Source organism: Oryzias melastigma, linkage group LG4 (genome assembly GCF_002922805.2).
Source record: "Oryzias melastigma strain HK-1 linkage group LG4, ASM292280v2, whole genome shotgun sequence".
NCBI classification, from domain to species: Eukaryota; Metazoa; Chordata; class Actinopteri; order Beloniformes; family Adrianichthyidae; genus Oryzias; species Oryzias melastigma.
In genome coordinates, this window is record NC_050515.1 from 1,862,529 (window position 1) to 1,888,400 (window position 25,872).

A 25,872-nucleotide genomic window follows, 5' to 3' on the forward strand; every position below is an offset into this window, starting at 1 on the left:
AAGGACAGAATAGAATAGAATTGAATAGAAAAGGACAGAATTGAACAAAATAGAAAAGAAAAGACAAAAATAAAACAGAATAGAATAGAACAGAACAAAATAGAATAGAATAGAAACGGATAGAACAAAATAGAAAAGAAAATAATAGAATCAAAATAGAACAGAACAGAATAGAATAGAATAGAATAGAATAGAATAGAATAGAATAGAAAAGAACAGCTTTATTGTGATTTTACAGGTACACAAAAAGTAACTTTAGCAGAAACTCTTATGCAAAATACTACAAAAACAAGACATGTAAAAAAAGTAACAAGATGTCTAAAAAAGCAACAAGACATAAAGAAAGTCAAGATTTAGGACTGTGACAATATTTGATTGTACAATAGACAGCGTACATTTTCCATAACCGGGAAAAAAAATAAATATAAGAAAAAACACATTTATAGATGTACACAAACCTGTTCATCATGATATTAAAAAAAAGACCAAAAGCTGTAAATGAATGAACTAAAAACCTTAAACTTTTGTCACATGTCAAAAGAAAACACTTAAAAGATTTGCTTCTTAAATTTGAAAGAAACAAAGATTTCCATGGAATTGTTTTAAAACAAATAGATGAACACCTAACATGTTACATAAAATTATTCATTTATTTAATTATCTTCACAATAAATGTTTTTGTATTTCTGAAACACTTTCTAAGACTGAAACCATCACTGTTCTGATTATTGTGTTCTGTTTTGGGGCTTCAAACAGCTTCAAACTTCCTCCTGAAAACCAAATCCTGCAAACACAAATCACTTAGTATGAGATGTTCAGTTTTCCTGAGGAAGTCGGCGAGGCAGAAATACCCGAAAAGGTTGTCCAAAAAAAATACGGAAACTTGTTTTGGAAGCTTTAGGAATGATGATAAAAGAATCTCTCACATTAAATGAGTCACGGCGAAGCTGTGGATATTTTTATCTGAAGAAAGCGACGAGAATGACATCAGCAAAACCTGATTTCAGATTTATTTCCCTGCATCATTACTCACTGCTGACCATCAGTGCTGAACAATGCATAGATTGGGACACGTCTTTCACAAAGAGCTGAAGTGTTCTGGCGCATCATCACACTGACAGAGAAAGTTGGTGATAAAGTTTTAATGAGCGTCCCGGGACAGGAAAGTGCTGTTTGGTCCAGGACAGAAGGCGCCTGGCGGCTGCCGCTTTGTCTCTGTGACACTTCACATCCTTCCCCTCTGGCTCGGAGGGCCGGCCACCGGCTCTTGACACCTCCGAACCCCCACCTCTTCCTCTGGGCAACAATATCAACTCCTTAATTGACTTACAATCCCAAAGGAGAACGCTGCAGGGAAACTAAAGAGAAATGTGTAATAATCCCACACCAGACCGCTATTATTCAAAATAAAGAAGGATTTCAACCCCTTTGTTTAATGTGTTGCACACAAACGCAGAAACATCCCTCTTGCGACTACTAGACTAATTTCTGTTTCCTCTGGTTTCTATCCAAATTCCTGCAGGATGAATAGCTGGTCAAGATTCAGCAGATCCAAAACACCCATCCTGTTGTCTGCAGATAGAGAGTTGTTGAGCCAAAAATCGAACGAGCAATTAAAAAAAAAAAAAAAAACCTTCAACTGATAGCAAGGTTAGGCCTGTTTTACAGTTTTCATCTCTTGTCAGAAAACGTCATGGAGATGTCAGTGGAGGTGTGTTCTACTGGCGCCTGCTGGTACATCGATACTAATCCTGGTTTCTGTACATTTAAATAACAAATGCCAAAGTCTGGCTGCTTTAAAGTTTCTACCTGTCAGCAGGATCCTGTAATAAAACTGAAAACTGTTTGTATAATTCCCTGATTGTGATTGACTGATTTCCATCATAGCCCGTTATAGATCTGAGGTTTGACTGTGGCGGGACCCTTATATAGCCAATTTATATATATAGCAAAAGGAAAAGATTTTTTTCTGTGATCATCAGTGTTTTTTTATTTATTTATTTATTTATTTAGTTCTGAATAAAATACTTCTGTTATTTTCATGTTAAAGTGATTCACATTTAGAAGTTTACAGTGAGCATTTTGAATTCTGAAATATGTAACATTTCAGATGAACCCAAATTTAATCTTGACAAAAGTCAAATTGTTTTTCAGACAAACTTTTTTTCATTTAATTTTAGGCCTATAAATATGAAATTCACTGTAATTTTAGTAAAATGCATTGACATATATTTCTGATGGGTTCTCCTGTGTAGATTTTATTAAAGATGTAAATCCATTCATCCATTTTCTGGGGTTGGTGGATTCTATCCTGGCTACTGTCACGCAAAGGCGGGTAAAACCTGAACAAAATTTTATGTACTTTATAACATGTTTTATGATGCATTTCTTATTATTTTTTTTTTATTATTAAATTGGTAAATATGTTTAAGGTGTTTATAGTGTTTGATGGAAATTAGCCATGAAGCTACAATCTGGTGCTAGCATCTTTGCTTTTTAAGCGTAATTTGTACACTTTCCTGAGAAATTTATATATATAATATAATGTAACGTAAAAAAAAATCTAAATAAAATTAATGTAATCGAAAGACTTTCAAAACCATTGACGTTTGTTTATTTTTGCAGGTATTCCTTTGGTTGATGTTTGTTTTTTATAGCTTTTTTTCTCTTGTTGTATTCTTTCACTTTGTTCAATAAAGTTGGATTGAAAAAAACGAGATCCTGCGTGGTGTCAGTATCAACGATCAGACGCGCGTGTCGCTTTAAGGCAGGAAATAGAATCCGAGCCCCAAATAAAACCGATTCTGCCGCTGCGGCCGTGGGGTTCAGCTGTCGGTATAATGGCGGAGTGTCTGGCCAAAGTCCCCGATGTGGAGATCGATCCCGACGGAACCTTTAAATACATCCTGCTCAGAGTCAAAGTGAAAGATGGCGAAGAGCATAAAGATGTGGTCCGAGGCACGAAAAGTGCAGAATACCACAGTAAGTGAGGAGCTGCACGCAGTCAGCGAATGCAACCAATCACCTTTGAATGCATCATAGAAACCGTTCCTGTGAATGTGGGTCAAACCTGTAAAAATAAGATATTTAATATAATTATATACAGTCTATGGGTCAAACTCACTTCAAGCTTTAGACCAGGGGGGCAAAATCCAAAACACACCTTAGATCGCGGGCCGAACAAAATAAACATTCACTGAACACTCTAAAACTACATTTTAAAACTTTAAAGCCATAACTTTTTGACATATTATGAACTATATATATAGCATTACCTGTGATAATGTTAGTGTGAATGCTGTAAGCTGAATTTGGCCACTGAAGATGCTGAAATTGATAGCTAAAAATGCTGAAGCTGATAGCCGAAATCACTAAAGCTGATAGCTGAAAACGCTGAAGCATAGCCAGCTAAAGTATTAGCTCAATGCCAAATTAGACTTTAAAAAAATACTTAGGTTAGCCAAAACAGCTAGCATATAGATGAAAAAAATAGCTACACTTCAAAACAACCTAAAAAACAGAAAAAGTCTAAATTTGCCAAAACAGCTAGTGCGTAAATATTAGCTTAACTCCGACACAGGCTGAAACTTAATGAAAAGCCTAAAACAGCTAGCATGAAGCTGATTAGCTAAACATCAAAATAGCCTAAAAAAATCTTAGTAAATACCAAAATAGTCCAAAAAGCTGCAGAATGACATTTTTTAAAACTTTAAAACTGTGACTTTATAGCATAATAATGAATAACAAAAGGCAGGAATATTTTTCCAGATCTTGACTTTGACACACGGGCTTTAGACAGAAATCTGTTTGAAAGATTCCCCCTCTCTCCTTGAAATGAGCTCACTCTATTGGAATCATGTCTATAATTCCAGATCATATTTTTGAGAAGGTGAGCCCGGCTCTGGAGTCTCTGGGGATGGAGTGTAAATGCCTCGGCGGAGGGAAAATAGAGCACAACAGCAAGGAAAAGAAAATCAGAGTGTTTGGAGAATCAACTGTAAGCTGCCGTTATTTTATGAACCATTTTTAAAAAGTTTTGCTCATTTTGTTTCCTTTTTTCAGGCCTTTGGCAAAGCCAACCACGCCGTCTCTGTGGAAAAGCTGAAGTCTGTCTTCAGCCACTATGACATCACCTGCTCTGATGACAAAAAATGAACTTTCTTTCCTTTTTCCCTAAACTCTCACATTTAAATCATACTCACCATGAATAAAATTGAATTTTGACAAACGATTTATGTCTCACCAGTAGTTTTTATTTATTTAACTTTTGTGTTTGGGTCATATTTTCGTGAAATCTGGACTTTGTGTTAATTCATGGAGTTTATATTTAGGCAGCTGTTATTCTTTTAGCTTTGTGTTGGCACGGTTCATGTAAATTGTTAGATGTGTTTGCCAAGCGTAAAGTCCCTACAGGAAAGAGTGAGCAATATCAGCCTCATATCCTCCTCTTCTCGGGGAAAGTTGTGTTTAAAACAAGTTGTTAGTAGATTAAAGTGACTTTCCTGTAAACTTTCACTTGTGTGATTTTTTTTTTTTTCCCCTCAGGGAAATAACCTCCCCCCAAAAATATTAAACAAAATCTTTCAATCTTTATAGAAATCAGTGGTGAGTTACAGAAAATGTCGTGTGAACAATCTGTGTTTTAATTATAATGCATAGAGGATGTTTCGTTTTATTTTAATGTTTTTTTTTTTATAAAATATGTGGACCAAAAGGATTTAAACAGTTTTATATTTTCACAGATAAACTATAAAATGCTAAAAGCTGCTTCTGATCAACCTTCTGCCTCAAAGGCTTAAATTTCAAACTGGATCTTCAAAAACAAATATTGTGTGTACCAATAAAAACTCTTTAGTAAAAAGCCCTTTCGGTTCAGTAGTAAAAAGTTCTATTTTTTTAATAGTGGTATTTTAATAAGATGTGAGGCACAAAACAAATATTTCTAGATAACTTTTAATTGTTTTAAACTGCAAGCTTTAAACACTTTAGATAAATTTACCAAAATATAAGAATTGTGGACAATAAAAACACAAATTTAAGGAACATTTCTACAGAATTTCTGACATCATTTAGCTCTGTGTTTTGACATATTTGAATAATTAGCATTTTTCTTCAGAACTACAGAGCCTCAATAAAGGGATAAAAGAGCCACAGGTTGCAGTCAATATATTTGCGGTACGCCATCTATGGGGAGACTCCAGACTTACAGGGGAAATTAAAGCAGAATTATCCATTTAATTTGTTCCAGTTTGGCGGACAGTTTAAAAAGTCTTTTCAGAACGTATGAAAACCAAAACCAGATTTTATTAAGGGGGATTTGCCTCAAAGATGATTGGAAAAAACTACATTTATTTACCTAGCAACTCATCTACACTAATTGGATGGAAAAATTTTATTTTTACATTAAAAAAAAGAAAAACCTGGATTTTTCATTGGCTGTTGACATGCATTTACAGAACCACTAAGCATAAAAGTGAATGTTTATGTAAGCGTACGAGAGTCAACATCCTTTTCCTGAAGCCTTTTCCTCAGCAAAGGCTGACATCTTGTTTTTCTGCACAGCTTCCAGCACTTTCACCAAATCCCTGAAGGATTTAGAGGTAAAACATTGAAAACTAGACAGCAGGCAGAACGCCTGACCTCCTGATATCACACCTCCATGAACTCTTTCCTCCTTGACCCTGATCAGCAGCAGATACTGACACCCGCTGCATTGTGCCAGCCGCTCCATGACCTTAAAAAGAAAAAAAAAACAAATAAAACAAAAGCCATCCTCCTTCCAGTTTCCACCAGAACTCACATCCTCTTGAGCGATAACCTTTCTATTATCTGCAAGCAGGCAGGTCAGAGTGGGAGGTAAAATTCCTGCGCTGAGCGGCCGCACGAAAGATTCGGTTCCTGGAAAATCCAACTGTTACAGTAAAGGTTTAATGAGCTGCATTTTTAGAGTGAAGACATATACATCCCAGTCAAGTGTGCATTCTCACAGCATTAGTTATCAACGTGGGATCCTCTGTTCTGTTGTAATATGTTGGGATGAAGGAAATGTATAATTTCTACATGTTCTTTCTTATGATGACCAATTTGGGATCACTTTAGAACTTTTATTTTAACGTTTTTCTGCAAAGAACATGTAAATGTAGGTCAGGGGGCTGCAGCCTGTGGCTCATTTTGCCCTCCATTGTGACTCTTTTAGTAAAGAAAAATAAAACATTCTCTAAATGTTAAAAAGTAACAATAAAGTAAGAAGTGAGAAAGGGGAAAAAGAAAACGAACTTCAACTTTAACTTATGTACAAAAAGTTGAAGGACAGTAGAGAGAGATAAGGAATATAGTTTCCATCAAACTACTTTTGACAGGTGACCTTTGACCCTACACCATCCATCCAACTAATTTGACAGGTGACACATGGCTTTATATAAATATATATATAATTTAGGTACAATATTTTGACACATTTTTGTGCGTTCTGTCCTGTACTACAAAATAATCAATGGACGTCAATAAGCTCAACCAGTATTAAGGCCCACCGGGTTATTAAATTAATTTTCTGTTTTTGAAAAAATTGGGGAATTTTAACTCAGATTTCATTTTGCTTTGTTAGATTTACATGTCTGGCAGAGATGCACCAAAAACAGTGAAATTACCTATTTTTATTTAATTATTGATGACATTACAAATACTACTAGTACTTTTGTTGCATTGGGATGTCTCTTATTTTGAAAGGATCTTATGTCAAAAGTTAAAAAAAGGCTATTTTCTTTTAATGTTTGTGTTTTATTCATGCAAAATGAACAATAGCTCATTTATGTTTAGTAACAATAGCATAAATATAAATCAGTCTTATTCTTTTAAAGTGTGAAGGAAGACTTTATGGTTCCTACTGGGTTGTAATCAGTGATAAATCAACCTGAATGGCTTTAGAAGAATAGTTGAAAATAAAAATGTTTTATTGTTTTAGTAAAGTTTGAGTCCTCTAATAATGTTGTACTTAAATATGCTTTATCCAGGATTGATTTTTCTATTAAATTAGTTATTTTGGCTAAAAAGATGTATTATATTACAGTAATAATAGTAAAGATATAACTTTAGTAGGAGGTTATTTTTACCAGGTTTAAAGTTACAGCTAGAACTCCTAAAAATATATTTGTATTGGAAATAACAGGTAATCTGTAACAGGAACATTATTTAAATGTTTTGATAAATTAAAAATCTGGATTATATAATAAAAAAAGCTAATAAAATAATTTATCATAAAGAATTTGTATAGGAAACACATTCTTGCTGAAAACGTGTTAATATTTCACTCATTTACTTGAATTTAGTTGTTTCTATTTGCACCTATAAGTTTTTGAATTGATATTGAAACCTGTGAGATTTACCACACTGTTTTGTTTTTTCTAAATTATATTATTATGTGCACAGAAATAAATTTGGTTTTGAAGATTTAAGTGTACATAATTAAAATATGCTAAAACGGAAAAGTCCAACAGAAAATTCCAAAAAGGATTGGCTTTTCCGCCAAAATTAAATTCCAAGTTGATCCGCATCAAAGTTTTGGATTTATGAGTGCAATTTAATACATGATTCAACATTTTCTCCTAATTTTGTAATTGCTCAAAACAGACAATTTAAAATTGATGAATTACTGACATTTTACTTCATTTTTGATTGTTTTTCTGTTTTAACTCTTATTAAAGTGATTTTAAGCCAAAGGTAGATTATCAGATGGTTTCACTTCCTCTCCTTTTTGCAGTTGTTTCAGTCCCACTCTAACTTGGTTTATTGTGGAATCTGGCATTTCGCCTCAGTCTGAGACATTTCCTTACAAACAGAGCATTCCAGGCCCACAATGCTGGCAACTTGTAGAAATTTCAACATAGAAGACTGTAATAAGACCAGGAGGTTTATCACTTTCTGCAGCCGCAGCAGCTCACACCTCATGGTTAGAGGAAAGCAATGCTCGCTTTTCCCTATGGGATTTTATGAGAAAGATTTAACACTATTAAGTAACTGATCTCTATACACTAGAAGGACAGTTAAAGCTACCGCCTAGTTTTGGCTAAATTTAGCTAAATTTCCAAGACATTGCAATTTAACAAAATCAGTTTTTTTTTTTAAAAAAAAAAGGAAAACCATGAAATACAGAAATATATACATTTTACAGTGATCCAGCAGAAATCCAGACTTTAACCTGATTCAGGAAAATCAAGTTTGCATGAACGGTCTATTTAGATGCAGAAAGTAGAACTGGAAAACAGCTGCATCCAAGCAAATGTTAATTTACACAAGGATTAATTTTAGTTGTGTGGAAAATAAACATACAAAAAAATAAAACCAGTGGTGTTAACAAAGGTTTGCAATAAAATCTGTTCCATATTTCATCTGTGAATTTAAATGAAAATGGCTGATAGAAACTAAATGGGATTGAAACTGTAAAATATGTAAATGCTCATAAAAAAAAAATGTTTTCTTAGAAGATTCACTCCAATGAAAATAGTGTTTTTAACACATTATTGTTGCATTTTTCTTATGACGGAGGGCATTTATAAAATAATTTAGGCTCAAAACTGCATTTCTGAGTTTTTATTTAATCAAATTGTGTTGAATCAGGATAGGAGCAGAATTTCATTTGAAACAGCATCAAACACCGGAGATCTTTTACAACAGATCAAAAGATGATAGAAGAAGAATTTATACTATAGCACTTTTCACAGGTAAAAACCACCAAGTGCTTTACAAGACATGATTAAAACGCAATGCGAATGAATAAAATAGGATAAAATACATAAAACAATATCAGTAAAAATAGAATAAAAGTAAGAACAAGTAAAAGGCAGTTAAACAGATAAAAGTTAACTAAAAAACCTGTCTGAATAAAAATGTCTAGGAGTTGGACTTAAAGTGGAATAAAAAGGAAAATCTTAAAATTATTTTACTTAAACAACAGCAAGCTATAGATAAAGTTTTGTTACATAAAGAAATTAGGAATTTGAGATATTAAGTCAGAGAAATATTTGTTAAACAGCAAAAACATAAGATTGTGGATACACTTGCTGATCTTACAGCCCAAATGTTGTTGTTTTTTTACCCTACTCATTGTCTTTTTATTTTATTTCTTTTGTAATTGAATAGAAATTAGGAATAAATCACTTTTCACATAAGTAATAATTTTTGGATTTATTTATTTAATTAACCAATAAATGTCTTCATATAATAACTGAGCTTGTGTTAGCATCTGTTTCTTGTCTTACTTATTTGTTATGTTTTGGGACATTTAGTTTAGTTGAGATGAGGGCCACTTGTATATAAAAAAAATGACAATAAAGGAGCATTTTCTTACATTTGGCATCTGATATATAAAGCTTAATCAACATATAATGTCATGAACACGTCATAATATTTATCTTAGATTTATGCTACTTTTTGTAAAATTCAGGAGTTGGGCGTCGCGTGTTTATGACGTCATATTCAGCTCAAACTATGGCGGGCTGTGTGTATTCTTGCCGTTAGTTGTTTCCTTTCACTTTTTAATGACATATTGGTTTGTTTCCGACGTTAACTCTTTCAAATAGTTTCCTTTACGAGCTGGGACATATAGGATGTAACATTACGTCGACATTAAAGGTAATATTCCATTTATTAGTGATTTTAATCAACTATTTATGAAAACGTCGGTAAAGCAGATTTTATGCTAACATTTCTCTAACGAGAAGTTCTTAACGCCAACATGCTGATAAATCAAAGCTGACTTTTTTCTGTCGTTTTAAACGTCTTTTTCTCCGTGACAGCGCTGAGCTCCGCCGCTGTTAGCCGTCACCATGTCCCAGAGCGACGCGTCTCTCCTGGATGAGGTGGAGCAGTGGAGCCCGGAGACCTGCCGCCGCGAGCTGCCGTCCGTCCTGCCGAAGCTAACCATATCCTGGATAAATGTTTGGGAACTTATGAGTCATCTGATTCCAGAACAGGGATCTTTAATCTTTAACGCTGACAAAGCCATTAGTTATATATAAACTACATTTACTTATAATATTGCTTTTGTCATAGGGTCCTTTCAAAATAAAATACACCAACATTCTTCTGCTGTAACAGAGTTAATTAAGTTAAAAGTACAAAAAAAGTGGTGTTTTCTATCATAGTGCACTGTTATCGTTTTTGAGTATAAACAAGACAACATTGGTGTTGTCAAACTTTAGAACCCTTTGTGACCCACGAGTCAGACAGTTTGCTCATCCCTGAACCAACACTGTTCTGCAGCAGAAGATAAGAATGTGAGCTTTAAACTTTTTCTTTGTGGTTCCCACATAAAAAGTATTAAAATGTATTTATGAATTTGGAAATAATACCTTCAAAAAGTCTTGAAGTTTGATAAAAGTTGGATAAAAACTGTGCTGTTAGAAACTTCTATATTTCTTGTAGTTTTCAGTAAATATTGGAAATAAACGACAGCAGCAGCAATCATTGATTTTGTTTGTTTCAAGCATAGATTCTGGACAAAACAGGAGAAAAACAAGATTTTTCAACTCATTACAGAAATGATGAAATGCATTGATTAGAGAATATAAAGACACACTTATGTCACATTTGATTAATTGAATTTAGTAATTATTAACTATTTTTCTCTTGCTTTGTTGAGAAAGGGACAGTGCATATTAATGAAAATAAAAACAAATTTATAATGCCAGATTGTAGCCTCAGGATAATTTCCATCTGGAGTGTCTTGGCTGGCTGATGTCAAAAGAAATAAAACAGAGTTTAAGCGATAGAAAATACACATACAATTATAAAGCACAGGTAAAATACAATGTACAAAATAAAGAATAAAACTTGAACAGATAAATCATTTTTAGAGCTTGCTTTGTAATAACATTTTCTTATTCTTGGTCATTTGTGATTGCACATTTGAGACTCCAAAAGCCACAGTTTCAACTGTTTTTTACATTTTTTCTCTTATTATTATTGGAGAATGTCTCCAATACTAACTAAAGTCTAGTAGAGTTTGATTGATGCTTGATTGATTTGATGATTATGCACTCATATTCTGAATGCCAACTGCTTGTTAAAAAAGAGAAAAAAAGTGTGTTAAAGCATCACAGCACAGACCACAAACGAGAATGTGTGAAGGGAGTCTCATTTTATGAGACTAAAATGGAAAACAATTAAGAAAATTGGAAATAGACTGAAAATTTGGTCATGACCTTAAAAAGTTTGAAATTTAACTTGAAGAAACTTGCAGGAATCCTGATTTTTATAATAAACCCCTCTGACAGTTGATTAAACCTTTAACTGTAATTTTTCTCAGTTATTTCACATGTTAAAAATCTAAACATAAATGCTAAAAATATATGAACTTAAACAAATGAACAAAAACAACGTTATTTATTTAAATTATCAGCAGTTTTCTTTCAAAACCACAGAAGAGTTTGGATATAGAGACTAAAAGAACCTAAAGGAACATTTAGTGACAGAAAGATTGTGACATTCTGATCCTTGACCTATTTTTACTCTTTGCATTGTGAGTCTGACAGCTGGGAGGAACACATACGTAAGAATGCCTTTATATAAAAGCTATTTCACCTAAAGATGTGTTTCATTAATAATCATTTCTTTGAAATGTTCTAATGTCACAGGAATCCTGAGGATAATCACACACGTGGTCCTCCCTCATGTTGGACTGTCAGAGGTTGAAGAGGACTGTTTCTCTAAGATTCTACCAAAGGTAACTTCACTAATTCGTGGAACATTCTCCACCCACTGATGGATGGGACTGTTTTCATGCAAACACTCTGGTTACAGAGATAACTTGAAGTCACTCAAACTCTTAATGTGTGTAGGCAGTGTTGATGTTTCACCGCTTGATGAAAGACATCATGGATCAAGCTGCCGGACTGTCCAGTCAAAATACTGAACTGCGTGACTTTCTGAGGACAATTCTACAGGTATGACTGCAGACGTTTGTTTGTTTGCTAGAGGAAGCATACTTGAGCGATTTCTCAAAGCGCTGTGTGACTTCCCAGGCGTTGGTGCAGATAATCGATGCGCTGTCCGCTTGTGTTCATCACGTTTGCTCTTTGGAAGAAGCCCCGGATCTGCATCGTATTCGCTCGCTGCCGACATGTATCCTGACGGTCCTGAAGGAAACCTTTCAGCACTGCAAGGTGGGTTCCTTCAGGTTACAGGAGGATGTTTCAAAATAAAGTAAAATAATACAGACAAGGAGGAAGAAATGAAGAGATCATTTATAAAAGAATAAACCAGATGACTCAACTTTTAAACTTTAAAAGATGATTCTACAGCGCTTCTTCATCAAAATTTCTTAACTAATTGCATGAATTCACATTTACCAATTGACCACCAGGTAAACTTTGTTGCGTTTGTTAAGAGAGATGAGTTTGTTTTTGGATCAGTGAATCACAACTGAAGTCCCCTAAAACTTAAAAACATGAATTTATCCCCTACATACATGTTTATTGTTACTTCAGCCAAGTATGAATTCAAATTCATCTTTAATTTCTACAAATCTTATGTTTCTTTTAGCTTAAAATCCAGAGAATACAAATATAAAAAAAAAAAACACATTTTCTAGACCTAAACAGTTTAGTTGAAAATCTTTTGTTTGTTGAATTATGTTTTTTACTAGTAATGATAAAGTTGTGCTCTCAGAAGAAGATGTTCAAATGTCTTATTAGAGACTTCTATGTTATTAGTACTGGAAAATTGTACAAATGAATTAGATTTACACTTTCAAATTCATTTGGTTGTTGTTGTTAGGCTGATTTTTGCTCAGCAGTTGACAGGAAAACAAAATCATACAAAACATAATATAATGTAACATTATTACATGCATTTAAAGTTCGTCTCCAACCATATTTTATTCTATTTTTAAATTCCTACCTGTGATTTATCAAGTTTCTTGCTAAAATCAAAAACCCTTTGTCGTTTTTTAAGACATTTGATGACACAGAGTAACCCGCCCCCTCTCCCCGTCGCTGAGAGCTTATAGCATTAAGCTAACATTAGCCGCTCTAAAATAAAGACGAGCAACATTGGATCAAACCAGACTTAAAGTTTTGAGCCAGAGTCACAATTCACCATGAGACGAGTGTTACTCACCTAAGTATGAGCGGGCCAGAGGAAGCTTTGGCCACGCCCATTTCAGTAGCTGCATCATTAGTTTGAGCCTTTTCTAGCATCCACTTTTCTAATCCAACAGAATTTGAATTAAGAAATACTCAGAGATAAAGTTTTAATCCTACATTTTTGTAGATAAAGGTCCTATATTATGAGAAAATGCTACGAGAAGATGTTAAAAACACACAAAAAGAGGATTTTCATCAGAGTGATCTTTAAATGATGTAAAATATATACTTACTAGATCAGGGGTCTGCGTCCTGAGGCTCTGGAGCCACATGTGGCTTCTTTACCCCTCCATTGTGGCTCTTTGGCTTTGAAGAAAAATGTTTATATTTGATAGTACAAGAAGGAAAAGGTAACGGTGCGTCGTATTGTTTGAAAATGCCGTGTTTGACTTTTGTAACTCTGTAACTGTTGCAGGATGGTTTTATTTGATATGGTGTATTTTATTTTGAAAGGAGCCCTCATGCCAAAAGTAATATAAATTAGAGTTTTTTATTTGTAGAAAAACATATCACTGTTATAATTGAATTATTTTAATGTCTAAAAGCTACATGTTAGACTTATGGTTTAATCCACACAAAACCAGAAATAGAGGGAGTTTTTGGGGAACATTGTGGGAACTTCACCTGGTTTTGGGCCAAAAGAAACTGGACCAAACGGCTCCTTTGGGGTTAAAGGGTACAGACTTCTGGTCTAGATACAAACAACAACCATGAAACTGAATTTATTTAGTCTCTGTGTGTTTTTAAAGAGACTGTGATGAGCATCTATGTTTAAGAGGTGAAGTGTCTTCCCTCCGTCCACAGGACAGTGAGGTGGTTTACTGCGGCCGCCTGTCTTTGGTAGCTGACCTGCTGCAGGGACTCTTCAAAGAAGCTTACGCCCTTCACAAGAGTCTGTTGGAGGTCCTGGAAAAGGTCTCCGTGGACAGCCGAGCTTCTGACGAGGAGGTCTCTGACATCGTGACAGGTGCAGATGTTTGTCTTCTGCATTCTTTGTTGTGAATGTTTTTGTACACTGAGTCTGTTTATTTAACTCGGGCCTCAGTAATCCACAGTCTCCTGGATATCTGCTCGGTCATTTCCAACCTGGACATCGCTCTGCATGCAAACACATGGAAGTTCCTCATCAAGTAGGTGTTCACGCTGCTCCTCTTTCCTTTCTTGTTGGTTGGGATTTTGTTTTTAGTTGTAATTTTTTTCACATCCAGACAGAGCCTGAAGTACCGAGCTTTGGTGGAAGAACATCTACGTCACGGTGACCTCAGCAGCAGCCTGTGTGACAACCTGCTGAGCTCCTTCCACAGCTGTGTGGAGCTGGCCGAGCAGATGCAGCTCGCCGCTTTACAGGTGAGGAGGAACTCATTTTTTAGTACTTGTTTTCTGATTCTACCGTTTTTCCAAAAATATCTTGTCCTTGAGTGGACTGGAAAACCCAGTGGTGCTTAACTTTAGCCTTCTGTCTGATGTATTGTATTTATTCTGGATAGTGGTCTCCATATATGTGACAGATTGTGTTACCTGTCTTCTTAAATGGATTCCAGTGAATAATATTTCCTGCTTGATAAGCTTTTATCCTTCCTTAAAGTACGACTTTCCATCACGCAGAGTCAAAGGTTTGTGCGCTCTTTTGTGTTGATGCTCTTTGACCTTCACAGGACTCGACCCAAAGCACCGAGTACAAACTCTTTCAGAAAACTGCAAAGATGTGCAGGTTTTTTGCGAACACTCTAGTTCATTATATAAAGGTACTAAAACTTTACTACTCCGCATAATATATATCAGAAACTAAACAGCCAACGTAAAATTGGTTCATTTTTGTCCTTTAAACAGGAATTCAAGTATTTTCTGACCAAGTACTGCAGCAGATTTCACCAAGTCTACCTCCAGATTCTCAGGTGAGTGGGATTTACTTCAGAGTTTAACACTGAGTGGACTTTGTGTGGTTGTGACGGTGCGCTCCGGGTCTTTCAGTAAATTCCCTCCCAGCCTGAGCGCTCCCGCTCTGCCGGCCGCTCTCTCTGGGGAGCTGAGTGCCGCCGCTCTGGTTCCGATGGACGCTTTCCTGCTGCAGTTGTTGCCTTTGAGGGAGTTTGCTGAACTTGTTCTCCAGGTGGACCTGCGTGAGTCGACATGTTAAAGTCTGCCTCCGATCATCTTCTGATCTGTTTTTAAAGCAGCGGTCTTCTACTTCGGATTGTGACGTTTTTAGCCAAAATCCGAGAAACTTGTGTCGTTTTCTAGGACATAGTTTCTGCAGAGCGGCAGGAGTTCATCAGAATTGTTGCGGGTCTTGTTACTGAGAGTTCTCTGTTTACACCCTCTCCTGCTAGCTCACAGCCTCTCACGCAGAACTTAAAATTAGCGGTGCAACAAAAATGGCGAGCAATATCAGGCGTAATATCCAGATTCCAGCTCAGGAAAACAAAGACGTTCGTGGATCTATTTGTCTGCATCAGAATGGGGCGGAGCTGGGAGCTTGTGGCCCTGCCCACCATATTTTCAATATCATAAATAAACAATTTTTCCAACAGCGTTTTTACATCTGCTCCTGATTCACAACAATTTGAATAAATAAATAGTTAGAAATGCTATTTTAAGATAATTTTTCTTTAAATATGACCTCCATTATCAGAGAAATTCCACAAGAACATGTTAAAAACATCATTTTTATCAGAGTGGGTCTTTAAACGTTTTAACAAATAATAATTACCTGCTAATTATCTGGGTAAAAGTTTTAAAAATTGAATTTATTATGTGACAAAAACATTTTAATCACCCAAGAGTGTAAAAGACTCTTTTATATTTTTAATTGGTAAAAAAAAAACTTGTGATGATTTTTGTCTTTTGTTTTGCTAACAATAATCACTAAAAACTTAAAGTCCCCCTCTGATGAAAATCTTGTTTTTTAGGTTTTAACATGTCTGTGTGGCATTTTTCTTCTGAAAGAGAACAAATTTAAGAAATCATTTAATAAGAAGAAGAACTCAGAAATCACTGGGGGTTGGGGGTGGGGCTTCCAAAAGCCATGCCCCCTCAGAGGAGATTTTGGAAACAGAGGCTTCAGATCAACATGGAAAATGGCTTTTTAAGACATTTAGGTTGTGGGATTTTGGTTTAAAACATCACAATCTTCATTAAAACACTTTTTTCTAAATAAAAAACATCGTCATAGAGAGACTTCAACGTCAGCATCGGTGCTCCAGATTTAAAGAAGACAGATCTCTCTTGATAACTTGATTATTTTCTTCTGATTTGGTCTTTGAGTTGCTGACATGAACATGTTCACTTTATTATGTAACCGTCTTCCTGCAGAGTTGAACCCGCAGCATGAACTTCCACATTGTCTCCTGCTGGTGAGCGTCATGGGTCAGCTGAGCTCTCAGCCCGAGGAAGTGCTGCAGCTCTGGTTCGCTGGCAGCCGATTCCCAGAGGAGACCCCCAGGTGATGGTCACTGTTACAGATACGTTCATGTTAGCAGCTTTTCACTTGTGGTCCAAAGACTGCACATGTGCCCTTAAATTTGATACACATTTTTGTTAGTAAAGTTCTATCATATAGTAGTTTTTTCTGAGCTGTTGAGGCCATACCTATGTACTATAATTAAAAAAATACAATTTCATGCACAATAAAGAATAAAGTCATAGTGTTTACATGGTAATAACCACCAATCCCTCATTCAGGTATTCATAGATCATAACTCTTCAGCACTGACTGCCTTTTATGAGCTTCATGCACCGTCAAACTCTACAAGAACATAATATTTTAGTGTCCTTCTCTTGTTTTGCTACTTTATCGTGTGATTGCTTAGTAATCATTCACACTAAAATGATTCTCATGCTACTTTCTCTGTGTTTTTTTGGCACATAAAAACTCAATCAAACTTTCAGCAATTTCAACAATCTTGGTATCCAAACGTTCAGCTCATTCAGGACGTTACTGCTTGTGTTTTTGGTGTTTATAAAATTTATAGTTTTTGAAAAATTGAGTAAAATATGCCTCATAGGAAATGAATGAGAAAGTCTTCAAATGTCAAAATTTTAAGCAGATTATTAACAAGCCTTTAAATATATTCATGGGCTGTTTTCATCTTTTAAAGTAATTTGGAGTTTAGCTAATATTTTAGCAACAGGCTAACATTTTTGTCTAATTTTGTTTACTGAGGAATTTTAGGCTATTTTGGAGTTTAGCTAGTATTTAAGCAACAAGCTAGCTTTTTTGGCTAATCTGTTATCTACTGGGCTTTTACATGCTAATTTGGAGCTTAGCTAATACTGTAGTTGGCTATTTTGGAGTTGTTACGCGCAGCGAGATGCTAGTATCTAGGCGGCCGTGGTGCCGCAGTAGGGTGGTCGACTCCTGATTGGAAGATTTTTTTTTTCTTTATAAAGCTATATTTAACCAGAGTGGATCCCATCGAGATTTAAAACCTCTTTTTGAAGGCAGCTCAATATTTGCAAAAGTCTTGCATGAAAACAACCACCTCACTCACGGTTCAACACCAACAGAACAAAACCTAACTCCCACAATGCACTCCTGTTTTTTAATAATTTAGTTTACTAAGGAATTTTAGGCTATTTTGGAGTTAGCTAGTATTTAACCAATATGCTAGCTTTTCTTTTGCTAAATTGGCATCTACTGAGGTTTTCTGGGCTAATTTAGAGTTTAGCTCATATCTAAGCAACACTAAATATTTTTGCAAAATTGGCATGTATTAGATATTTTTAAGTAATTTTACTACAAATTTTTCAGAAATGTTGGTCAACTTCAGCGCTCTGTCATCGGTCTTTAACGAAATTTCCAATCTTTTAGCGAATTGAACATTTTACAACATTTTGCATTTTCAGCAAATCCCTTCAGCAATTAAAGTCAATTGCGTCATGATTTTCTCCAAAAAGCTTCAGCATCTTCAACGATTACTAGCCTTATAAAATACAATTACAAAATTCTATTATAAATATAGAGGACTGTGTCTGGAATCAGGATTTTTTTTTTTAATTTAACTATAAAAAAATGTTTTTGACACCACTTATCTGAAAAATAAGCTGATAAAAGTTGGTTTTATTGCCAAAGTGTTATAATTGTATAAGGTCTGAAGTAGAAACACCTTTGAAGTGGTTTAACATCCCGTAATTACACCCCTTGAAAGATCAGAGTGCCAACAGTTAATCTTCAAAGAAAGGTCGACCTTCCTGCTGTTTATCGCGGCTTGATATCAAAACCATTTTCCTCTCTTTTGTTTCTCCCCTCTAGGCTTCCTCTCTACAAAGCCGTCTTTGACCGCTTCCGTCGATGCCATGTGGAGCGTAAAGTACCGGTTCTGTTGCCAGGGGTGATGCTGAAGGGTCAGGCCCAGGTCCAGGTGTCTCTGCACCGCCACATCTGCGTGCAGCTGTGCGCCAGCGTCGCCGCTCTCCTTCCAGAGCATTTCCCCATGCTGGTGAGGTCCTCACACGGCCTAAAACAAGATGCAGCTTTTTCTAAAATCCCTCACAAATCTGAACTTTCAGACGGTGAATAATCAGAGTTCATTTATGTCCACTTTCATGTAAAGTTTACTGATTACATGATTTCTATCTGGAGCTTTCTGTTAGTTTACTTTTGGTTTTCACTTTCTGTCTAAACTCTTTGCTTATCTCTGGTTGTCGTTTCTGTTTTTCTTTCCTCGTCTGGTTTTCTTTCTGATTTTCTTGTTGTTTCAGGAGCGCTGCCTGATTGATGCTGTCCTGCAGGCCGACACTCAGACCGCCCTGCTGGCCACAGACGTGTGGTGCTTCACAGCCCGGTATGAGTCCGGATGTTTTCTTGGCTTTCTCGCTGTATGTGTCCTGGTTTGTGAGAAAACCAGATCCTCGGTCTAGAAAGTGTGCAGAGTGACACGCTTACCGTGCAGCTCAGAGAACATGAGACATCTGATACTGCTTTAAAATTTGTGACAAGAAAATGTTTTTTTTGGGGGCATTTCCCAATCAGGTTTCTCGATCACAATCAGTTTTAATCCATTTAACACTTGGGAACCTAGAGCCTAAAACTCAATTTCTGCCTACTTTTAACTCCTTTATTTTCAATATGCAGTCCTACTTGGTTGCTTAGCTGATATAACTTTAATCAGTACAACCTCACTTGTCAGTTTTGTCACTTTTCATGTTGAATTCAGACACTAGATTTAAAAATCATTCAAAAACAGAAAATACATCTCAGAAAAAATGATTAATTTTGCTGTAGAAACCCCAAAACGTTCAACAGTTTTTACAACATAGAATGAACATTTTAACTGTGATTTGATCAAAACAACAAGAACAAATGTTTTCAACAAACTAATTTACAGGTTTTTGAATGAAAACACAAATGTACAATCTTCTTTGTGATATATGGAGCTGCAGCTGTCCATCTTCTGGGTTCTTTATGAAAATAAAAGATCACATTTGTTCAAAAACTACAGATAATGCCAATATTCTCTCTTTCATTCAGCAAAATGTCAGAGTATTGAAATAAGTTTATCACTGTGATCTCACAGACCCTCAGCAGGTCGCCTCAGGCGTCTGCCCGTTCCAGAGGACTAACACTTCAACAGATTACTTCTGCTGCAAAGTAACTTGAACAATGTAAATATAGCTAGTAAAAATAGTTAAGAATTAGTCATGTGGAAAAGTTTAGTGACTGTAGCTTCAGTTTCTTGTGAATTATTGAACATTTTTGATCAGATGTGATTCATATCTCCAGTAAAAATTAAATACAACTTTGTTCCAAAATCATTGAAGTAGCATAAATGTGATGATGAGTTTTCGTGACTAGCTCTTTTTTTATCCCTTTTTACTGGAGTTGCACTTTGTTGACGGTCCCTTAGTAGTCATCTCTCCTTTTAATTCCCAGGATAAAAAATGATCTATTTTCTATTAAAATGCATTTTAGGTCATTGTTTGTGTTGAGACAAACCAAGTTAGAAACTTTGTCAGTTTAAAGCATTTATTAAGAGTCGTTGAGCCCAGAAGTCTGAATCTGAATATTTCACTTCAATGTTTTTGTGCGTCTCCGTCTAACTAATGTTGTTCTGTTGTTCTTTACAGCAATAAAAGGTTCATGATGTACAGAATATGTATCTGTAATAATGAGCTTAAAATAAGATAAACAACTGATCCCTGATCATCTGAAACTGTGATCAGACCTGGTTTCAGATCATGTGATCGGATCAGGACACGCCTACTTTTAGTTCATGCATGTTTCTTCAAAGTCTTTATTGAATTCATCATTTTGCTTAAAATATATTTTTCCTACTTTAAGTTTCTGGTTATAAACTGACAGTTTTCTCTTAATATCAGAAATAAATCACTCAAAATTAGTTTAATTAAAAATAAAAAACTCAAATATCTGAGTTGTGTTTGCAAATACCAAAGATTACCTCTGGTCAAAATAAAATAAAACTGTTTTAAGGTTTATGATGTTAGAAAATACGAAGATTTGAAGATTTTGTTATTGTTTTTTTTTTTTGGTAAAACCAACAATGTTTTTATGAGAACTTTTGACTTAGTAAATGAGTTTTAGTTTGTGCTTTTATTCTGAAGCTTTGATGCACTAATAATCTCTCTGCTGCGACAGATACGGCTCTGCAGAGCTCTGCTTCCATCATGTCCTCCTAGTAGCTCAGCTGGTGGGTAAACGCTGGATGTTTACAACATTTTAAGGTCTTGTTTGGTTTGAATTAAACTTTTGCATCATAATTCAACATAAATGGACATTTATGTAAAGATGAGTTCCTGTACCAGATCATTTTATCTACGCGTTTGTCACTTTTCACTGTACTAAAGATGCTTTTTCCTCTTTATTTCTGCAGGTAAAATCGTGCCCCTCTGACTGTTACCGGATGTCCCACCTGGGAATCCTGTTAAAACGTTTGGTTTTTCTTATGACGCCCAAACATCAGGTGAAAAGCTCAAATCCTGAACAAAAATAGGATTTTTTTCCATGATGTTCCAGCGGCTCTTTAAATGTTAATGATAAAAACAGCAGAATTATGTGTTTGACAGACATATTTTTACAAAAGTGTTGCTAACTTTATTCAGAATAGACTTTTTTTTAATTTGAGGTATTTGTTTGTCCAGGAGCAGCTCGTGGAACGTTTCCCCCCGTCTGAGCTGGAGAACCGGGCCGTGTGGCAGAACGTCCTCTTCAGAGCTCTGTCGCAGGACACTCGCCTCCGCGTGGAGACCCACATGATTCGTCTGGCCCAAAGCGCTTTGACCGCCTGGAAAAACGGCGGATACAAGCTGGTACACGTGGATCAAGTGGTGAGCTGAGATGGTTTTATATAATTCCAAACACACAATAGTTTTAATTGAAACAAAAAAATCAACATTTTTGATCATCACTGTGAAAAGGTAAACTTAGAAAGTAAACATATTTATTTTCATAAAAAAAAAAAAAAAAACAAACATTTTTTGGACTATCAGACTTTAAAAAAAAAAGTAAAATAAGTTAAACTTTATTTTTATGTTTTTTTTCTGTTTAAATAAAAAAGTATAGGGTTTGGTTCCCTTTAAGAGCAACAAAAAGTCATTTAAAAAAAAACCTGAAGAATTCAGGAAAAAAGGAGGAACCAGAACCTAGTGGCCGTCAATGGTACTGCAACAGCATTTTTTTTTTTACTATTTTTTTTGTTTAATACAGTGTCAACCAGTTTATTATTAGTTTGTGATTCTTAAACACACATAGAGTGATTAAAGTGTCCACTTTTGGCAGCTTTGTAGAGTTTGGTTTGGGAAGTGAAGTTTCTGTCAAAATAAATCAACTTCAAGATTCAAGTCTCTCTGTAAGGAAAGAGACTTCAACATTGCTGACGTCCTCCCCGGCAACGCAAGCCGGATTTACCAGCTCCCCTCCCACCCAACGTTATTTGTACGTGTTCGCCTGGAAGAATCCTGACTACATTACCCATAATGCCCCAACAATCCATTAAGTGGTGAGACTTTGTAGTTTACCAGTCACAGGACCTGAACCTTTTGACACATTTTTGAGCACCGTATACCACAGAAAAATGGTTTGATGTCGGTAAGCACAACCAGAATTCATACTTAAGGTGGACCAGATTTTAAGGCGGATTTTCTTGTTTGCCAAGGTGATTTAGTTGAAGTTAAGTTTATGAATTCTGCACCAACAACTGCTGACATCACACTACCTACCACTTCAGATGATAGGTATGATCCTATGTGGCACACAGGGAGTCTTATTTTGAAAGGAAGTCGTGAACTATTTCAAATTTAAGAAAAAAAGCCTTTTGGGTTTATTTGTTTCTATATTTTCATTCATATTTATCCTAATATTAACATAAATACAAAGTTTTAGAGTTTTATTTTTCTAAAGTGGCTCCTGCTGGGTTCCAGTCCATGAGAAATGGACCCGGATGGTTCTGGTTGCAGACCTCGGGTCAACAGAACCATTTGGAGGTTCCTGTCCTGCCGTCTTACTGACGTTTCTTCTGCTGCCAGAATGTGGCGCTCTTGTCCGTCCTGTCCGTGGTGAGAGGGCAGACATCCGTCACAGACCAGCTGGCTCAGCCCGCGGTGGAAATGCTCACAGACGTCTGGTTCCGAATGAGCCCGGCTCAGGTGAGGAGCAGACAGGAATGAGGTGATGAGTTCTGGACCGTTGTCTCAGGAGCTTCTGCTCTCCAGGTCCAGAGCTGCTCTGCGCTGCAGGACACGCTGCAGCTGCTGCTGTCGGCGACGGCCGTTCTGGTGAAGAACACCGGACCTCACGTCCTTAGTCAGGTGAACGTTTTCTCAGGGATTCTGACCTGATGAGCGGCGGCTGGTACTGGACTGTTGGCGTCATTTCAGGCTCTGTCGTGTCTGGACGGCGTGGTTTCTGCGGCGTGTCCGGATCACCTGCTGCTGGCCGCTCTGGACTTCCTGTCCTCCGTGGGGAAGATCTTTGTTCCTCCGGACAGTCAAGTAAAACAGTCGTAGTTCTACAGATGTTTTATGACTATCATGACGGGTTTTCTGGACAGAACTTTTGGTTTTATAGAGTCAGATTCTTCCGAAGCTCAGCGGTCTGTTTGGACTCCTCCTGGACGCCCAGTCCTGGTTGGTGCAGCAGCGCGCCCTGGAGGCCTTCTCTTTTTTTGCAGAGGTGTGGAGGACACGATGGATGCTTTTGAAAAAATAAACTCACCATAACACGACGTTCTTTCATTTTCAAGAACACAAACCACGAGGAGGTCATCTCCCAGAGTCTGTGTGTGGAGGAAACAAAGACCAGAGTGGTCCATTACCTCAGTAAGGTGAGCTTCAGCAGCCGACGCTCGCTCTGACCAACGCTCATGAAATGACGTGTTTGCGTCTGCTGCAGGCTCTCCGTACTCAGGAGGACGGCGAGCTGCGTCTGCAGAGGCTCAGAGACGAGAGTTTGCTTCTTCAGAACTTCCTCCAAAAGCTGGAGAGCGCAGAGGCGGTCTGCAGTCGACCTGCAGCTGACAGCGAGGCCGCCGCCGCGTCTGAGGTTAGTCGGTTCATCTAAGTGTGTCGCCTCGTCTCATTGGACAGCTTAGAATCTGCAATGGTTGAATGTCAGTGACATTATTGAATGACTTTGGTTATAAATTTGTCTTAGATCAGAAACTATTTACTAAAGAAGGATTTTACTGTCAATGTGAGGAAATGATGTTTGTGGAGATTATTTATCTGAGAAACTAAATCAGGTAAAAAGAGAAATCTAAATCCTAAAACTCATCAGGTCTTAATAGACTCTTTTCCCGTGATGTCACACAAAACGGCGAGTGTGCAGAGTGACTTCCTGTTGTATATTATGTCTGTGGCGCATGTGTCAAAATGAAGGTCAATTCTATGTAGAGTAATTCTATCCCTCCAGATCATTTTATTTTATCGTTATCAATGACCAGATGTTATCTTGAGCTCATTTCTAACTTGTATAATTTTGACAAAATATATTTTTATGGAGAGTAAAATATTGAAAGTTATTTAAGGTTTAAGATGATTTATTCTGGAATAATATTCCTTTTTATTATTCAGAATTGTGATTAAAAAGTTACTGTTTTAAAGTTTTAAAAATTGACTATTTTAGCATTTATTAAGATTTTTTTAGGCTATTTTGGAGTTTAGCTATAATTTCAGCTGTTCTGGCTGATTTAGGCTCTTTAAGTTTTTTTTTGTTTTAAGTTTTTTCAGCCTGTGTCGGACTTAGGCTAATATTTACACACTAGCTGTTTTGGGTAATTTAGACTTTTTTCGTTTTTTAGGCGGTTTTGAAGTTTAGCTATTCTTTCATCTACATGCTAGCTGTTATGGCTAACCTACATTTTTTTTTGTTTGTTTTTTTTCCCCAGACTAATTTAGCGTTTAGCTAATATTTTAGCTGGCTATCAATTTCAGCATCTTCAGCGGCCAAATTTATCTTACAGCATTCACACTAGTATTATCACAGGTAATCTAGTTCATTATTATGTTAAAAAGTTACGGTTTTGAAGTTTTAAACATTTTTTAGAGTGTTCAGGCTGAGTGTTCGGTCCGTGATCTAAGATGTGTTTTGGATTTTGACCCTTGTGTGATTGAGTTTGACTCTCCTGATCTATAGCAAAGAGAAACTAGAATTGCAATTTCTTTAACACCGGAGATGTTGCCAGTGACACCTAAATAACACTCTTTGACGTACCGTAACCCTCAGACCATTTATGTGATCAGTGTGAATCATCTGATTCTGAGGCAGAGAAAAGAAGCTTTTTTTTCTATGAAAGAATGTCAACATTGGAGCTGAAGCTCTAGTGTTAAAGGAATTGTGTTTCATTTATTAATCACTAGAAAGCTGCTGATACTCTACTGTGTTTTACAAAATCTACAAGCTGGCAGATGATGACATCACAAAGTGGGTGGACCTTTTTTAAATGACTTCCTATGAGCCAAAGATGAAATGGATTTATCTGCAAGATTTACTTTTCTGGTTATGCAATAAAAACACATTAGGTCACCACCAGGTGGCGCTTGAAATTCTCAATCCAAGTTCAAAATGGCTGATAGGAAAACTGATGACCCAGCATTCTAGTAATATTTAAACGCATCACTTACGGAAGAATCAGGAAGAATTAGTGAGACGAATCACCAGATTCATGCTAACAAGTGATTCATGCATACTTTTAAAGATGTTCATGTGTAATTAGTTTCAAGCTGTTGTCATTTTAATTTGAGCATTTGTAATTTTTTTAAATATTTTATGCACAAAATGTGTTATGAGTTACAAATCAAGAATTACACACCCACAGATCAGAGCGAGTCTATTTTCTCTCCATAAAGCTGGTTGTTGTGCAAGAGTTTAAGCTAATCTCACTAAAGTGGAAACATTTGAGTATTTTCATAAACCCCTGACAGAAGTATCTTATAGCGTGAAGTCTGAGTTTCCTCGTCTTCCTTCTTCCAGCCGTGTCCTAAAAGAGCTCGTCAGGAGTCCAGTGGCGAGGAGGAGTACAGCCGCCACCTGCAGACGGCCGAGAACGCTCTGAAGGCCCTCCAGGTTCTCCTTCAGGGTAAACGCCGCTCGGACCCGCCTCCTCCGCTGTGGCTGGAGCCCAGACTCCAGGAGCTGCAGACCCTCATGACACACATCACTTCCTGCACGTCCACAAGCACGTAGCTTTGAGCTCCAATGTAAAAAAACCCGATTCTGAACAGATTTCTGCAGCTAAAAGCTGTTTTTGTGTTAATAAATGAGGTGTCACTTTCTTAGAAT

The 25,872-nt window shown here is 36.4% G+C and overlaps 2 protein-coding genes and 1 long non-coding RNA gene across 3 annotated transcripts; 2 read left to right on the forward strand and 1 right to left on the reverse strand.

Moving 5' to 3' along the window:
• The first annotated feature begins 2,725 nt into the window (after positions 1-2,725).
• Positions 2,726-4,231, forward strand: si:dkey-51e6.1 (uncharacterized protein LOC558617 homolog). Its single transcript, XM_024278294.2, has 3 exons — positions 2,726-2,982; positions 3,873-3,997; positions 4,063-4,231. The coding sequence occupies exons 1-3, from the start codon at positions 2,841-2,843 to the stop codon at positions 4,153-4,155; spliced, it is 360 nt and encodes a 119-aa protein (XP_024134062.1). The 5' UTR covers positions 2,726-2,840; the 3' UTR covers positions 4,156-4,231.
• Positions 4,232-4,683: 452 nt separating this feature from the next.
• On the reverse strand, positions 4,684-9,887 carry LOC112150211. The gene is made up of 2 exons (XR_004947699.1): positions 9,753-9,887; positions 4,684-5,734 (listed from the first exon to the last, which is right to left on the reverse strand). It is a non-coding gene; the product is annotated as an uncharacterized LOC112150211 (long non-coding RNA).
• lg4h1orf112 (linkage group 4 C1orf112 homolog) lies at positions 9,459-25,871 on the forward strand. The gene is made up of 25 exons (XM_024278284.2): positions 9,459-9,627; positions 9,792-9,917; positions 11,506-11,545; positions 11,631-11,719; positions 11,835-11,939; positions 12,018-12,158; positions 13,944-14,106; positions 14,185-14,269; positions 14,348-14,486; positions 14,795-14,884; positions 14,970-15,034; positions 15,111-15,259; positions 16,452-16,581; positions 18,391-18,577; positions 18,840-18,922; positions 20,734-20,785; positions 20,969-21,058; positions 21,237-21,422; positions 22,620-22,739; positions 22,806-22,901; positions 22,971-23,084; positions 23,161-23,265; positions 23,336-23,416; positions 23,485-23,634; positions 25,564-25,871. The coding sequence occupies exons 2-25, from the start codon at positions 9,822-9,824 to the stop codon at positions 25,774-25,776; spliced, it is 2,769 nt and encodes a 922-aa protein (XP_024134052.1). The 5' UTR covers positions 9,459-9,627; positions 9,792-9,821; the 3' UTR covers positions 25,777-25,871.
• Position 25,872: the final 1 nt, after the last annotated feature.